The 15,626-nt window shown below is 63.2% G+C and overlaps 2 protein-coding genes across 5 annotated transcripts; one reads left to right on the top strand and one right to left on the bottom strand.

The window, feature by feature from the left end:
- Nucleotides 1-4,145: 4,145 nt before the first annotated feature.
- Nucleotides 4,146-12,408, top strand: CRLF1 (cytokine receptor like factor 1). The gene is made up of 8 exons (XM_027737666.2): nt 4,146-4,261; nt 9,162-9,451; nt 9,855-9,984; nt 10,331-10,500; nt 10,730-10,887; nt 10,964-11,132; nt 11,478-11,656; nt 11,808-12,408. The coding sequence occupies exons 1-8, from the start codon at nt 4,146-4,148 to the stop codon at nt 11,829-11,831; spliced, it is 1,236 nt and encodes a 411-aa protein (XP_027593467.1). The 3' UTR covers nt 11,832-12,408.
- Nucleotides 9,160-15,396, bottom strand: REX1BD (required for excision 1-B domain containing). 4 transcript variants are annotated; one of them, XR_005566626.1, is made up of 6 exons: nt 14,439-14,842; nt 13,730-13,934; nt 13,563-13,651; nt 12,957-13,131; nt 11,462-11,626; nt 9,160-11,061 (listed from the first exon to the last, which is right to left on the bottom strand). XR_005566626.1 is itself a non-coding variant. In XM_027737670.2 (5 exons), the coding sequence occupies exons 1-5, from the start codon at nt 15,292-15,294 to the stop codon at nt 13,059-13,061; spliced, it is 453 nt and encodes a 150-aa protein (XP_027593471.1). In that variant the 5' UTR covers nt 15,295-15,396; the 3' UTR covers nt 12,602-13,058. The 4 variants fall into 4 exon arrangements, 2 of the variants coding, with proteins under 2 accessions (XP_027593471.1, XP_027593470.2); XR_005566625.1 differs by lacking the exon at nt 9,160-11,061 and having other exon boundaries at nt 11,438-11,626; XM_027737670.2 differs by lacking the exons at nt 9,160-11,061; nt 11,462-11,626 and adding an exon at nt 15,292-15,396 and having other exon boundaries at nt 12,602-13,131; nt 14,439-14,521.
- Nucleotides 15,397-15,626: the final 230 nt, after the last annotated feature.

The following is a 15,626-nucleotide window of genomic DNA, read 5'->3' as shown; positions in this document are numbered from 1 at the left end:
TACCTCGAGGTAGAAGAGGACAGAGGGATGCCCGGGCAGCAGGGGATGCTCAGGCACCAGAGAATGCAGGGGTACCCCAGGATACAGGAGGAGAGGAGGCCTAAGGACCAGGGAATGCACAGGGATTGGGGGATTCCTGGGCACCAGGGGATGCAGGAGGGTTCAGGGGGACCAGGGGAATGCCCAGGGATCAGAGGGGCACATCAGGACTGGAGGCCACGCTGACACCAGCAGCACAGAGGGACTGGGGAGAGCAGGGGGACTGGTGGGTCGACATGGGGACCAGGGGGGCACATTGGCACTGGTGGCACCCAGAGGGACAGGGCTGCCCGCACAGGGACCATCCCGTCAGGAGGGGACAAGGGGCCGTGTCCCCAGCCAGCTGTGCCACCCTCCACCTCACCCTCCCTCTGCAGGGCCCCCCAGCAGGGCACCGGGCTCTCCCTGACACCCCAAATTTACAGCTGCGATTCCCCAGGGTTTAAAGGACATCAAAGGCCCCTCCTGGGCCCCGGGCCCCCCTCTCACCCCTGCCCTGCCCATTACCCTTATTTATGGCAGCACCCCAAAGCAGCGCCGGGGGGAGGAGGGGGAGGAGGAGGGCTGGGGGCTTTGTTAACCTCCAGCCCTAATGGGGAACACATGGCAAGACCCCGGCAGGGGGAAGGGGGGGGTTGTCTCCCTGTCCCAGCTCAGGGTTGAGGGGTGCTGGACACCCTGGGGAAGGGGGAGAGGGGTTGGGGGCGGCTGGGGCAGCACAGCCCGTGCCCCCCACCCCCTTCCCGGGAGCGGGGAGCGGGGCCTCTCCTCGCCCCGCCAGCTTATTCATCTTGTTAATCAAAGCAGGGCCGGGAGAAAATGTGCTGCGGCCGGGGCTGGCGGGGCTGCCAGGGCGCTGCGCTCCCCCTTCCCCCTCCTGGAGCCCCGCCAGCCCCGGGTCCGGCACCGCTGACGAATGGCCAAGAAAATGGGGTAGATTGGGGGCTGTCGCCGTAAATCACGGCCCCGCGCCGCAGGTGGGGTTTCCCTGGCAAGGGAAAGACACGGAGCCCGAGCCCGGAGCCCCGCGGGGGGAACGGGAATCCCCCGGGTGGAGCGGCCGGTGGGCACCGCTCCCTCCCGCCGCACCTGCCCGCACCTCGAGCCCCTGGCACCGGCCCGCGCTCCGGCCGCTCACCTCCTCCTGGGAAAAAATAATAATAAAAAAAAAAAGCCTTTCCAGGGCAAAAACCCACTCAAGTTGGCAAATATTTGCTGCCCTCCCTCCTCCCCTCTCCAGAAACACTCGATGCCTTTTGCATTTATCACTACTGACCTACATTTTTCCCCCCCTCCCGGAGCCTTTCGGGAAGGCACAGCCTTCCCCCCCCACCCCGTGCCGGCTGAGATGTCCCCAGGGTCCCCCCTCCACTGGCAGGGGACCTGTCACGTCATGTCCCGATCCTGCTGAGCCCATCCCTGGTGCTCGAGCACCCCCTTGACATCAACCACGTTTCCCCCCCCCTCCTCTAGAGCTCCTCAAACCCCACCGTGGGACTCTTTGTGCTTCCCAAAGCAAACAGAGGAGGGAAGGTGCGGCCGCCTCGAGGATGCTCCCGAGGGAAAGGGGGTGGGGGGGTGGCAGGGAAGGGGTTAAGCGGGTTATAAATTACCCATGGATGTGGAAATGTGACTGAGAGGAATAGAAAGCAAACTCTGCCTGCTGGATTCTTTGCATTTCTTGCCTCTTTATTTTTCCCCCAGGTCACTTTAAAAGGATGCAGGCAGTCGAGGCAGCCTCTCCTCCCGCTTTTCCCGGGGTTTGGGGTTGTTTTTCTTGTTTGTTTTTTACACCCTGGCCCTTGAGCCAGATGCTGTCTCCGTCCAAGGATTTTATGGAGCGAGCTCTGGCTGGGAAATCAAGTAATTAGATTAATTCAGGGCCCTGGTGACACATGATGGAAGGTGATGGCTGGTGGGAAGCTGGACCGAGGATGCTCCGCGCGGGTTTGGGGATGTCACCGGGGTCACCCAGCTCCGTCCGAGGGGAGTCACACCCCGCCTGGGCAGAGCAGGGAGTTTGTCCCCCTGGCCAGATCCTGCACCACAACAGGGCAAGGAGGGCCTGGGAAGGGAGCCACGCCGGGGGGGGGGGCAGCCGGACCACGCCGGCCCCGCGGGACCCCCGTGCTGACGCCGACGGCCCGGGCCGGGGGTCCGAGGGGGGGGCGGGCACAGATCCTGCCTCTGACCGGTGCCTGTGAGCATGACTGGCCCGTGGGCTGAGGGAGCAGCTTTAAAGGTCACTGTCAAAGGGCAGAGCTGACCACAGCTGCCACTGAGCGGCCGAGGCGCTGACTCAGAGACAGCGGCTCGGCCACCTCCGGCTGCTCCCGGACGGAGCTGGACACCAACCCTGGCACTGCCCGGCTTCGGGGGGCTGGGTTTGTCCCCCCACCCTGTGCCCATCCCACAGGCTCAGGTGCTGCCGTGGGGCGGGGAGAGCAAATGTCCCTGTGCCACTTGTGGCACGTCCCAGGTGACGCCGGGGAGATCCGAGGCTCCCCTCCCCTCCTGATGCCACTGTGCCCCCCTCTGCCCCCCAGCACAGCCTCAAGCCACTCTCTGGTGACGCCTTTGCCACGTCCCCTCTGCCAACACCCCTCCCCATCCCTGCTTCCCAGAGCCACCGCGCTCAATCCCACATTCCGGGTGCGAACCGAGGAGCTCGGCCAGGGGCTGGAGGAAGCAGATGGGGGAAGGGGGGTGGGCAGTGCAGGTGGGCAGCCGGGGCGGCCGCTGGTCCCGATTCCAGCTCCAGGGGAGGGGGATTTCTCCTTCTCCCCGCTCCCAGCACCCACCGCTGGCTCCGGTCCCGGGGTGGCTTCCCGGGGGGATCGGGGCGGTGGGTCGGGATCGCGGGCGGCCGCCAGAGCCCCGAGGCGGCCGTGATTCACTCGGCCAGACTGCGGCCGCTGGGGCTGAAGTTTCTCAGGCTGGGTGGCTCCCGGAGCCTGACATTTTTGGGAAATTTCAACAAAAACAGTTCGGAAGCTTCCAAAAAACAGGACGATGGGAAAAGGCATTGTTCGGGCTCCCTCCCCCTCTCGTTCTTTTATTGTGTTTCCTAATCCCTGCAATCCCTTGCTGGTGCCCAACACCTCGGAGCCCCACGCAGTGTCACCCCCCCCCTTCCTCGTGTGACAGTGGGGCTCAGCCCCCCCCGCCCCCATCTGTGGGGCATCCAAGGCCACCCAGGTGTCCCCTGCCACCCTCCACACTCCGTGTCCAGCAGGGAATGGTGTTCCCTGTCCTCACAGCTGGGGACATGCCACACTTGGGGACAGTGGCCTTGCCATGGACCACGACCTGCTGTCCTGGGGGTCTGTGACCCGTCTGGGGGTCTGCAAAGCTCTCAGTGCCACCGAGACCCCGGGCAGGGGGACAGGAGGGGACATTGGGGGGTGCCCAAGTGGGTGGCTTTGCCCTGGTGCTGGTGGCACAACCGGAAGTGCCACCACCCCTGGGACCCCTGGGGACAAATGCAGACACGGTCTGGGGGGGACTTGGAGCCACTTGGGGGTTTTTTTCCGCTTTTGGGGGTTTTTGGGGAGGAAAAAACAGAGATGATGGATTCGATAGAAAACACCGGGATTTATGGGATGATATTCCCGTTTTCACCCCAAAAATAAGTAATGACAAGGGTTTGGATCTTAGAGACGCTTCGAGCGGGGGGAGCCCGCGGGAGGGGGGGGCCGGTACAGGGGCGAGAGCGGCCCCGGGGGCGCGGGAGGGTCCGTGGCGGCCGCGCGTGAGTCACCCGTGGGCCGGCGGCCCCGGGGAGGCTCTTACTCACCTACCGGGGGGGTCGGGAGGAGCGGGACACCGGCCCCGGGGCGGGGTAGGGTGGGGGGTCCGGCATCCCCCGGCGGCAGCGGGCACCGGGCGGGGGCCAGTCCCGGGGCCGGTCCCGGGGCCGGTACCGGAGCGGGGCGGGGGGGCGGCGGGGCCGGTGGCTTTCTGCCCCCCCGGGGGCGGTCCCGGGGCGGGGCCAGGGCGGCAGTTGGGGCTTTGGTAACCGGGGGTTGCTCAGACTTGCTCGGGACTTCCCCGGACGTGCCGGTGCGCTCCGCCGCCCCGGGCACCGACGGGCACCGGAGCCGGCCATGCCGCCGCCGCCGCTGCTCCCGATGCTCCCGCTGCTGCTCCTGCTCTGCCCGCGCCTCGCCCGCGCCGACCCGCTCGCCTGTGAGTACCGGGAGCACCGGGCGGCTCTCGCAAGGTGGGCGCGGGGCGGGCGGGGGTCCCGTCGGGGCCAGGCGGGCGCTGCGCGGGTCCCCCCGGGGCTCTCCCGTTCCGCTCCGTGTGGTCCGTCCCTCCCCGGCCCCGGCGTGCGGAGCCCCCTGGGGCTCCCCCGCTCCTTCCCGCGTGTCCCGTCCCCCCCGTCCCCGGGATGCGGAGCGGTCGCGGGAGCCGCGGGGACACCGCCGGTCGCACCTCGGGGCTGCGCTTCGCCTCCTGTGGAGGGGAACGGAGACCCCCCCGCGGAGGGCAGCCAAGACCCCCCATCGCCCCCCGACAGGCAGCCGGGAACCCTCCTCCCCGTCCCCGCAGCCCAGCCGGGACCCCCCCGCCCCTTCTCTCCGCAGAGAACAATAGAGGAACCTTTTTTTTGCTCCCCCCCCATCCCCGAGAGCAGCGGGGGAACCCCCCTCCCCCGGAGCAGCGAGTGCTCCCTCTCCTCACGGAGAAGAGGGACCCCTCTCCCTGGGAAGGGCTGGTCCCCCCTTGTGCCCCCTCCCCGCCGTCCAGCCCCCCCCTCCCGCAGAACAACGCGGCTCCATTCCCCACCCAGGACAATGGAAACCCCCGGCCTCGGCCCGGAGAACAATAGCGAACCCCTTCCCCACGCGACCCCCTCCCACCCCCGGGAGCCGTCACCCCCCTTTTGCTCCCCCCAAAGCCTCTGAGACCCCCCCCTCCTTCTCCTTAAAACAACGGGGTCCCCCCTCGTCCCCCGAGAGCCGCCCCCCTCCCAATCCCAGAGAACAATGAATCCCCTTTTCCCACCCAGAACAATAGGGATCTCCCTCCTTCCCCCACGGAGAACAATGACCACCCCTCGAGCCCCCCTCCCAAAAATAAATCCCTCGGCGGGGCTCCGCAGTGATGCCCAATTTGGGGGGCCCAGCGGGCGGTGGCAGGTCCGGGAGGTGCCACCTGTGGGCTGAGCCGTGGGCGGCCTCAGCCCCGCGGGGATCGGGGTCCCCCCTCGCCAAACGAGGGGACACACGAGGGGGGTTCTTCCCCCCTCCCCTCGGAGCCCTAAACGCGACCGAGCCCCCCCGTCCCACCACCCGCCGCCTCGTCGCCCCCCCGAGCCGGGGGGAGGCGAGATCCCGCTCCCCGCAGCAGGAAGTTTGGCTTCCTCCCTATGATGGGAATTTCTCAAGGCGATGGATGTTCCTCGCCCCGACGCGCAAACGGGACCCGCCAAGAAAAAACCACCGCGGCTCCCGCGTCCCCTCCCCGGCGGCACCGCGGGGTCCCGGACACCGCGGGCGGACCCCCCGACCCGCCCGCGTCCTCCTCGAGGGGGGGAATCTTTAAGAGCGTTAATTGGGGCACGAATTGCCGGAGCGACGGAGGCTGGGGAGGAAAATCGCTCCAAAAATCCCTTCAGGGGCCGTTAACGCCAGCGGCCGAATCCCGGTGGGTTTCCACCGGGAGCGGTGCCCACCCCAGTGCCCACCCCGCTGCCTGGAGGGTTTAATCCCACCGGGAACAAGGCGAGGCCGCGGCCGGCCCCTCGCTGGGGGTGACCCCGCAAGTTTCTCCTCCCGGTCAGGGGCAGCCGGTGCCGGATTCGCCCTCCCCGGACCCCCCGTTCCCCCCATCCCCACGGGGGTCCGGGGCAGCGCTCGCCCCGCGGCCCCCTCGACGTGCGGCGCTGGGGAAGGCGAAGCCAAATGTCCTTTTAGAGAGTGAAAGTTTCCCCTCGGTGCAGCTCGGCCGCGCTGGAATGCCTGGGCTTTTTATAAATCCCTCCTCGAGCCCAGGGATGGGCACGAGAAATGCCAGTCGGAGATGAGAAAAGGGGGGGAAAAAAGAGTGGAAACCGGGGTGGAAAAGAGGGATAGAGCATTTCTGCGTGTCGTGTCTGCCTCGTTGCTCGGGCTTTAGAAGAGCTCTAAAGAGGTATATATTTAAATTTATTTTTCCTGTGGAATTCGGAGCTTCCCAAATTCCCTTTTGTTCTTCAAGGCAATTATTTCTCTTTTTCTTTGGACCCCTGCACAGCTCCATAAATCTTTTTTAACTGCGTGATCTCCGACACTTATCGGAGAGGATTGGGGTCGGGTTTTTTTTTTTTCCCCTTTTCTTTCCCCAACTCCTTAAAAAAAAAACCCTCCGATATAAAACTGAAATGAAATCCGGCCCTTCGGAAGAAAAGCATAAACGTTCCCGACACCTTGGAAATGTGGTTTTACTTTATAGCATTACTTAGCACCTGATCAGCAATTTTTTTTTTCTTTTTTTTTGCAACAGAGAAGCCATAAAACCCCCCAAGCAGGTATTTTCCTTGCAACTTGCACATTCCACAGGCTGCCTGTGTCTCTCCCCGGCCCTTTTCCCCTCCGATCGGAAAACTTCACACTTTTCCCTTTTAAAACACATGTTCGGCTCCGTGGCTGCGCAGAGCAGAGGAGGGGGGGAAAAAATCCAGGGGAAAAGAAAATAAATATATGTTTATATATAATTGGCCCCTCCAGAGGCTCCTGCTTGAAGGAGGGGGGGGGGAAAGAAAAATTCCAGGAAAAAAAAAAAAGAAATAGAGAGAGAAAATTGGCCCCTCCAGAGGGTCCTGCTCGGAGAACGGGAAACGTGTCTGGTTTTCGGTGCTCGTGTGTGTTTCTGGGGCTGTTTAGATTAAGATTTGGGAGAATTAGGGCTTGGAGTGGCAGATCTGTTACGAGCAGAGCCGGAGCAGCTCCGGGCTCGGCTCGTGGAGGAGCTGGAGCAGGATGGGCTCGTTGGCAGAGCCGGGGGATGAGTTTTTTTGGAGGCCTCGCTGGCCTTGGGAAGGGTTTGTTTTGGGGGGTGGATCCGTATTGCCCGTGGATGCCCCGGGGTATCCCGACCAGCCCACGGGCACTCAGGGTACCCCAAGGGACTCGGCACCAACCCATGGGGTACCTGGCACCACTCCGTGGATGTTTGGGGTGCCTGTACCAATCCATGGGTACTCAGAGCACCTTGGAGTACCTGGCACCGCTCCATGGACGTCTGGGGTACCCCAGAATATCCAACACCAACCCATGGATGTTTGGGGTACCCCGAGGTACCCCGAAGTATCCAGCACCAATCCATGAATGTTTGGGGTACCCCGAAGTATCCAGCACCAATCCATGGATGTCTGGGGCACCCCAGAGCATCCAGCACCAACCCAGGGATGATTGGGGTACCCCACACCACCATCTCCCCGATGCTTTTCCCCCTGGATTCCCTTCCTCCCACCTCACCAGCCTCCCCCAAGCAGAGCAGGAACCCCTAATTAAGTATCTCGGGCATAACGAGGCTCTTGGAGCACTAATTGTGCCGGGTGGGAGCCGGAGGAAGCGGCAGGGACCCCTCGTCAGGATCCCTCCGGCACAACAAGGACCTTGGAATGCGGGGTGGGAGCCGGAGGAAGCCCCGGGGACCCCTCGCCAGGATCCCTCCGGCACAACAAGGACCTTGGAATGCGGGGTGGGAGCCGGAGGAAGCCCCGGGGACCCCTCGCCAGGATCCCTCCGGCACAACAAGGACCTTGGAATGCGGGGTGGGAGCCGGGGCGGGCGGCGGGCGCTGAAAGCCGATCGGGGCCGGGAGGTCGGAGGGGAGGGGAGGTCGCGGCACTTTCCGGGAGGTAATTTGGGAATATTAGCCCGGCGCGTGCGGATGGAGCCGATAAGGCTGACGGACACGGAACACCCCGGAGCCTTTGGAAGCCTCGCGGTGGAGAAGTTTTGGGATAACCCGGGGCATGGGGGGGGTGTTTCCCATGGTGAGGGGGTTTGATGGCGCGTGGTTGGGATGAGTGGGATGAAGCAACTTCCCGGCCCTCGCTGGTGTGATCCAGGTGGGAATGCCGACCCTCGGAAAAGGAGGGGGGGGGGAGGAAATCCCTTAGATTTTCCAGAGTTGCTTTGGAAATCTTTTTGTCCCGACAAACTTCCAAAGCCACAACCCAGTCCTGCCCCAGCCCTGGGGGGGGAAAAAAAAAAGGGCTTAAAATAGGCATAAAAAGCACTTAGAAAGGTATAAAATAGATATTAAAATAGATATTAAAATAGATATTAAAAGTATTTGGGTAGATAGGAAATGTATTTAGGTATCAGAGTAGATATCAATTGTATTTAAATAGATAAAAATAGATGTGTATTTAGATATGGGCTAGATGTGTGTTTAGATGTAGAAAAGAGATAAAACCTATTTAAATATATATAAAAGAGATATCAAATGCCTTCAGATATAAAATGGATATAAGATGCACATAGACAAAGGACAGATATAAAACGTATTTAAATCAGCATAAAACAGATACAAATTTGGAACCTTCAATACAAACATCATTAAATCGATGTAAAATAGATATAAATGTATTCAAATTGACGTAAAATAGAGATGCCATGATTTAAATCAACATAAAATAGATGTTGATCTGAAATGGGCACGTGATGATTCAAATTGACCCAAGATAGATATGCAGTGGTTTAAATTGACCTAAGATAGACATACAATGGTTTAAATTGACCTTAGATATGCAATAGTTTAAATCTATATAAAACAGATAGGATGATCTAGCTAAATGCAAAATAGATAAACAATGCATTTAAATAGATAAACAATGCATTTAAATAGATAAACAATGCATTTAAATAGATAAACAGTGTATTTAAACGGGTATGAAACGCACTCAAATAGGTATAAAATGCATTCAAATTGGTATAAAATGCATTTGAATAGGTACAAATCGCATTTAAATGAATACAGAAGACACACAGATGTACTTATAGTATCTAAGATGGACAACAAACGCCCTTAAATCACCTAAAACAGACCCAAGAGGCATTCAAAAAGCCATATTTACCTCCATAATTGACGTTATTCCCCCCCCCTCCCCCCCCGCTCTCTGTCTCTCCGGCTGCAGACCCCGCCGTGATTTCCCCCCAAGACCCCACCCTGCTGATCGGCTCCTCGCTGGTCGCCACGTGCACGGTCAGCCCGGACTTTCCGCTGAAAGCCGAGGACCTGTACTGGACCCTGAACGGGCGGCGCCTTCCCGCCGCCTCCTACGCCGCCCTCGGGCCCTCCACGCTCAGCGTGGCCCTCGCCCGCCTCAACGGCTCCAGGCAGCAGTCGGGGGACAACCTGGTGTGTCACAGCAGAGACGGCGGCATCTTGGCCGGCTCCTGCCTTTACGTTGGACGTACGTCGTCGGCGCGGCGGTCGCGTCCCCCCCGGCTCCCCTCGCGGGGCTCCCCGGGATGCCCCCCTTGGTTCTCACCAAAGCCGCTCCACTTGGAGCTCCCCACGCCGGGAGAGAGGGCTGTTTTTGGCAAAAAAACCCCCCCGCGCTTGTCCGAATCAATAATCGTAAGATTTTTATCTCCGGGGCTATTTTTAAAATGAGAGGACGACGCTGACGCCCCGGGAACACAGGATCGGGACGGGGAATGCGGCTCTTGGATTTGTTTTTTTTTTGGGTCGCTACGTCCCGGGGAATACAGAGGCTTAGATGGGAATGCGGCTCGGGTTTGGGGTTTGGGTTGCCGTGGCTGGAAAAAAAAACGGGCTCTGGAAATTCTTGTTTTTGTTTTTTTGTCTCCCAGTACCCCCAGAAAAACCAGTCAACATCACTTGCTGGTCCAAAAACATGAAGGACCTGACCTGCAAGTGGGCGCCGGGGACAGAAGGAGAGACCTTCTTGCACACCAACTACACCCTCAAGTACAAGCTCAGGTGGGTGTTCACCTTAATTCCGGTTATTGTTAAAAACACCGGTGTGGGATTTAATGGGAAACAGGGAATGTGGTGCCCAAGGCCTCCTGGCTGAGCCCTGTTTGGGGGTGGTGCTGCCGTGAGGAGTTTTTTGGGTCTCACGGTGCTGGGGAGGAGGAGGAGGAGGGTGAGAAGCCGCCGTGGCCCTGGTTGAGTTGGCACCGCCGGGTGAGCCGTGGGGCTGGTAACACAATTCCAGCAGCGTGGAATGGCAGATAAACGGGCCGTGGGAGCGGCTCCTCCGGGGACGGGTGAGCACCCACAGCTCCCGGCACTGCCGGTGCCGGCGCTCACGCCCTGCCCGCAGGTGGTACGGCCGGGACAACACCTGCCAGGAATATCACACGGCCGGGCCCTACTCCTGCCGCATCCCCAAGGACCTGGCCCTCTTCACGCCCTACGAGATCTGGGTGGAGGCGTCCAACCGGCTGGGGGTGGCCGTGTCCGACGTCGTCATGTTGGACATCCTCAACGTGGGTGAGCCACGCCGGGCGCGTCACCGTGTCACCGGTGACCCCGCGGGGAGCGGGAGGGGAGCGGGAGGAGGGTTCAGCGCCGGGATGGGGCGGAAGGGGGGGGGCAGCAGGAAATGGGCGATATGTGAGCAGAATTGCTCCTAATCGAATTAGGCTGTTTGCTCCGAGTGGGTTTTACATCTGCGGCTCCTTAACCCCCGCGGCCCCGCGGCGCTGCCCTGTCCCCGCAGTCACCACCGACCCGCCGTCGGACGTGCACGTCAGCCGCGTGGGGGACCTGGAGGACCAGCTGAGCGTGCGCTGGAGCTCCCCGCCGGCCCTCAAGGATTTCCTCTTCCAAGCCAAGTACCAGATCCAGTACCGGGTGGAGGACAGCTCGGAGTGGAAGGTGGGTCGGCATCGCCGGTGCTGGCGCGGGATCGCCGACCCCGTGCGGGTGCTCCCATGGTCTCCTCCCTCCCCAGGTGGTGGATGACGTGGGCAACCAGACGTCCTGCCGCCTGGCCGGCCTGCGCCCCGGCACCGTCTACTTCGTCCAGGTGCGCTGTAATCCCTTCGGCATCTACGGCTCCAAGAAAGCCGGGATCTGGAGCGACTGGAGCAATCCCACCGCCGCCTCCACCCCACGCAGCGGTGAGCGCCGCCAGCGCCGCTCGGGGGGTGCCGACGGTGCTGTGCTCCCCCCCCCGGGACGTGCAGGGGGGCCCTTCCCTGCTCCGTGCCCAGCACCTGGATTTCTTGCAAAGGAGCCAGTTTGGAGCGTGGCTTCCCCAGCCGGGAGCCAAAACCAGCTCGGTTTGCTCTCACCCCTCGTTACTCACCAGGGGCAGGTTGAGGCACTTCTTCCCCCCTGTGGCACTGACCCCTTTGTCCCCACACTGACCCCCTGGTCCCTGCACTGACCCCTGGTCCCCACACTGACCCCCTTGTCCCCGCACTGACCCCTTGGTCCTCACACTGACCCCCTTGTCCCCGCAGAGCGAGGGGCGGGGGGCTGCGACCCCAAAGGTGGGGAGCAGAACACGACGCTGCGGCGGGAGCTGAAGCAGTTCTTCGGGTGGGTGAAGAAACACGCCTACGGCTGCTCCAACCTCGGCATCAAGCTCTACGACCAGTGGCGCGTGTGGCTGCAGAAATCGCACAAAACACGCAACCAGGTAGGTAAGGAGCCTTTTCGCACTTCTTCTCCACAGCTGGGTGGGAACGGGGGGGGTGGGGTGGGATGTGGGGTGACCCCCCCCGCCCCCCAGGGATGCTGGGGGGTGACGCCGACCCTGGGGCGACGCGGGGCTCTGCTCCTCTCCGCAGGTTCTTCCCGGCGATAAGTTGTAGCCCGCGGGGGACCGTGCGCCGGCAGGATGGGACGGGGCGCCCGGCGCCCACCCGGGACCACCCGCACCCGCCCCGGCCCCGCCGTGGGGGAGCAGGGAGGCGGCCGGGGCGCAGCACGGCCCCGCAGCCCTGGGGGCCGGGCTGGGGTGAGGTTGGGGGGCCGGGCTGGCCCAGCCCCGGCAGCCCCTCACGTGCTGCTGGCCCCGGACCGCGGCCCCCCGCGCCCCGCGGCAGCGAGGGCACCCCCCGGCCTTGCCCGGCCAGGGGGGACACGGGGACTTTGCTCCTCAACCGCCAGCCAGGGCAGCCTCTGGGATGAAAGGGGCAGTGGGGGCTTCCCAGGTGACCCCCAGCCTCGCCGCAGTGCCCCCCGGGAAGCGATTCTGGCCGTTTTCTCCCCGGGGATCCGCGTGCGGGTGCACGGGGAGGGCTCCATCCTCGGGGAGCCACGCGGGCTGGTTGGAGGCTGCTGGGGTTTGCCCAGTGCCTGCTCCAATTTTGATTCAAACCAGCCTTATTTTGGTTCCATTTCAGTCAATTAGGAACAGATTTAAGCTTAATGCCAATAAACCTCTGAAACCCCACCGGGGTCTGCATCAGCGGAGCGGCAGCGCTGCGCGGGGACGGGGATGCAGCGGGCAGCCAAATGGGGCCCGTGGCCCTCGTCACCCCATCCCGGGGCTCCCAGGGGACCGAGCCGAGCTGGAAGGGGTGGCACTGTGGCAAGGGGGGGCCATGTGACCCCTTCAGATCACACCACTCAGCCCAGCTCCACGGGGACAGGTTTATTTTGGATGACCATAAAAAAAGGCGCTTGAGGAGAACCAAAACCGCCGTGGGGTTGGGGGCACAGTTGATCCCCAGGATGTGGTTTGGGGGGGGCTGCTGCCCCTGGGCTTCCAGTGGGCAGCACAGGCAGTGCCCACCTCGATGGGAGTCAAAGCAAGACAGCCCATTGGCAGTGTAGGTCGTGGCTTTCCTTTGGCACAGCCCCGTGGAGGGGAACCCAGACCCCTCTGCTGAGGGATACTCAGGATTTAGGGGCACCCCACTTCTCCTAGGAGGGGGTTTCTCTACCCCTTCCAGCCCGTGCTCAAGAAAAGGGGTCGAGAGGACGATGCCCACCTTGCCAAGGTGCCTGGGCGGCTGCACCGGGAGCGGGTGGGGGGCGAGCGGGGCCCCCATTCCACCAGCCGGCCCCTCCAGCCGTTCCCACGGGGACACCCATCACTCAACTTCTTCCGAATCGTACTTGAGGTCCTGGAGAATTTCGCTGATTGCCTCAATGGTTTTAATTAGCCTACGAGAGCGGATGGAAACTATAAATAAAGCCCATATGGAGCGTATTATGTGGGCCGCCCTCGCCTTCCCCGCGCTGTTTATGAAACACTCAGCCCGGGGAGGCCGAGGGGACGCGGCCACGCAGCACCGCCAGACCCCGAAGGCACCATCTGGGCCTCCCTGGGCCACAGGGAGGGAGGGGAAACGCAGGGAAGGGGCTCCCGGGCTGGACTCCACGATCCGCGCGGGTCCCTTCCAACGGGTCCCTTCCAACGGGTCCCTTCCAACGGGTCCCTTCCAACTCAGGACATCGCGTGATTCCGTGGGCTGGGGGGATGTTGCCACCCCGAAGCGGGGGGACAAGGGGGATGGCAGCAGGGCTCCTGGGCTGGGGGGGGGGGCTGCTGCCACCCCAAAATGAACAGGGACAGCAGTGGGGCCACCACCTACTTGTGCTTGAGCTCCTGCACCTCCTGCTGATGGACGTCCACCTCGGGCTGGTCCTGTGCCTGCTGCCGGGCCAGCTGGAGCTGCGCCGTCTGCGGGAGGGACACCGTGGGAGCCCAGAGACACCCCCCAAACAAGTCCCAGGGACCCCCCCCCAGCCCGGCACCCACCAGCTGCAGCTTCTCCTGCTCCCGTTCCTGGAGCCGGGCCAGGTGCTGGGCCAGGTCAGGGCGGCCCAGCTCGTCCCGCAGGCGCCCGGCGATGCCCAGCACCTCCCGGGAGATGCCGCTGAAGGCCACGGTGACCTCGTGCACCAGCTGCCGGTACCGCGGGAAGTCATAGTGGGGGGCACTGCTCAGGTACGCCTGGTGGCCCCTGCGGACAGGTGAGGGGGGTGGAAAGCCACTGTCACCACACCCGGGGGCCACCGGGATGGCAACACCCCGAGATCCTCGTTCTGCCAAAGCTCCTTTTGCCACCCGCCACGGGCAGCACCAGGAGGGTTCTCCTGCCTTCCTTCCTTCTCCTCCTGCCTGGATTTGGCAGCTCCCCCATGACCAGGCGGCCTCACTCCTCGCACGGGAAAAGGTTGGAAACTGCTTTTTTTTTTGGAGGGAGTGTTGGGTTTTTTATATCCTTTTCACTCGTGAAGCCCATCATCTCCTGCTGGATGCTAAAACAGGATTCAGGTGTCCAGCACAGCGTCCTGCTGCCAGCTGGAGCTCATCAGCTGCCCCGACCGCCGGGTCCCCGAGGGATGCAAAATAATCAGGATGGGGGATTTAGTTCGTTTTGCCGGGGATCCCCTGCCCTGGGAGGTGCCCCGTGTGTCCCCCGCCCGCCCCACGTGCCCGTCCCCGCGGTGGTGCCGGTACTCACTCCTCGAAGAGCCGGTAGGTTTCGACCCTCTCGCCCTGGAGCACCTGCAGCCGCTGCAGCAGAGCCTGCACGGCCTCGCCCGTCTGCGGGACACGAGGGGACGGTGACGGGGACATCATGGCACCGGTGACCCGGTAAGGGGCTCTGGGCAGAGCCGGCACTGCCCGGGGGTCTCCCCCCTGTGCTGGGGTAAGACCCCCCACTACCCAGTGCCCGTCCTGGGGGGACCCGGGTGGATTCTGGCCGTGGTTCTTGAGCTCAGCCCAGCACCAGCACCGGGAATGCCCCATCCCATTGCTCACACCCCGGGAATCCCCAGCCTTGAGCACACAACACAAACGGGCATCGGGGACCACCCCCCCCATCCTGCCCACGCACCGGGACCCCCCAGACACGTGCCCGGAATACAACCGGGCACTGGGACCCCCATTCCACTCGTGCATGGACGGGCTCGGTCCAGCGACCCCCCCCCGACCTTGCTGCCTGTGCACCAGGAGTCCCCCTTCTATCTATGCCCAGTCCGGCACCGAGACCCCCCCATCGCTGCACTCACGCACCGGGACCACCCCAGACCGGCTCCGGGACCCCCCATCCCGGTGCCCACGCACCAGGCCCCCCACCAATGTGCCCACAACGCGGAGGGACACCGGGACCCCCCATCCCGCTCCCCGCGCACCGGGAGAGCCCCGCCCGTTCCTAAACAACGCAGAGGGGCAGCGGGACCCCCCACCCACAGCCCGGCCCCATCCCGTGACCCCCCCAGACCACACGTTCACCGCTCGGTCCCCAGAACCCCCCTCGCCCCCTCCCCGTGCCCCGGGGCCGCTCCCCGCCCGCTCCCGGTGCCGCTCACCATGGCCCGGTGGCGGCTGAACGGCGCAGGCCCGGGGGCCGCGGGGCGGAGCGTGGCTCCGCCGCCACCTGCAGGCACCGGCCGGCAGCGCCCGTGCCCTCCCCGGTGCCCGCTGCCCTGTCCCGTCTGTGCGCACGCCACCGGCGGGGGTCCCGCTGCCCGTCTGTGTTGTGTGCGGGGGGTTCCCGGTGGGTGGAAGGGGGGTTCACTAGAACCCCCCATCCCGGTGGATGGGGGGGTCCCGGTGTTCGTCTGTGCGCTGTGCACACGGCCAGGGTTCCCGGTGGGTGGGCAACGGTGTGTAGGCAAGGCCCAAGTCCGTGGACGGGGGGGGG

This window comes from Pipra filicauda, unplaced genomic scaffold, assembly GCF_003945595.2.
Source record: "Pipra filicauda isolate LSUMZ 115617 unplaced genomic scaffold, ASM394559v2 scaffold771_size98731_pilon, whole genome shotgun sequence".
NCBI lineage: Eukaryota > Metazoa > Chordata > Aves > Passeriformes > Pipridae > Pipra > Pipra filicauda.
This window is presented reverse-complemented; position numbering and strand designations above follow the sequence as displayed.

What these genes read in the sequence shown, in the direction of transcription:
- CRLF1 (XM_027737666.2), top strand. Translation starts at nt 4,146, where the DNA reads ATGCCGCCGCCGCCGCTGCTCCCGATGCTCCCGCTGCTGCTCCTGCTC. An exon ending in GTTGGACATCCTCAACGTGG is followed by an intron (nt 10,501 to 10,729) that starts GTGAGCCACGCC and finishes CTGTCCCCGCAG; the next exon opens with TCACCACCGACCCGCCGTCG. An exon ending in AGGACAGCTCGGAGTGGAAG is followed by an intron (nt 10,888 to 10,963) that starts GTGGGTCGGCAT and finishes CTCCCTCCCCAG; the next exon opens with GTGGTGGATGACGTGGGCAA.
- REX1BD (XM_027737669.2), bottom strand. Translation starts at nt 14,803, where the DNA reads ATGGGGGGGGTGGTCCCCGATGCCCGTTTGTGTTGTGTGCTCAAGGCT. An exon ending in ACCTACCGGCTCTTCGAGGA is followed by an intron (nt 13,935 to 14,438) that starts GTGAGTACCGGC and finishes ACCTGTCCGCAG; the next exon opens with GGGCCACCAGGCGTACCTGA. An exon ending in AGCAGGAGAAGCTGCAGCTG is followed by an intron (nt 13,652 to 13,729) that starts GTGGGTGCCGGG and finishes TCCCTCCCGCAG; the next exon opens with ACGGCGCAGCTCCAGCTGGC.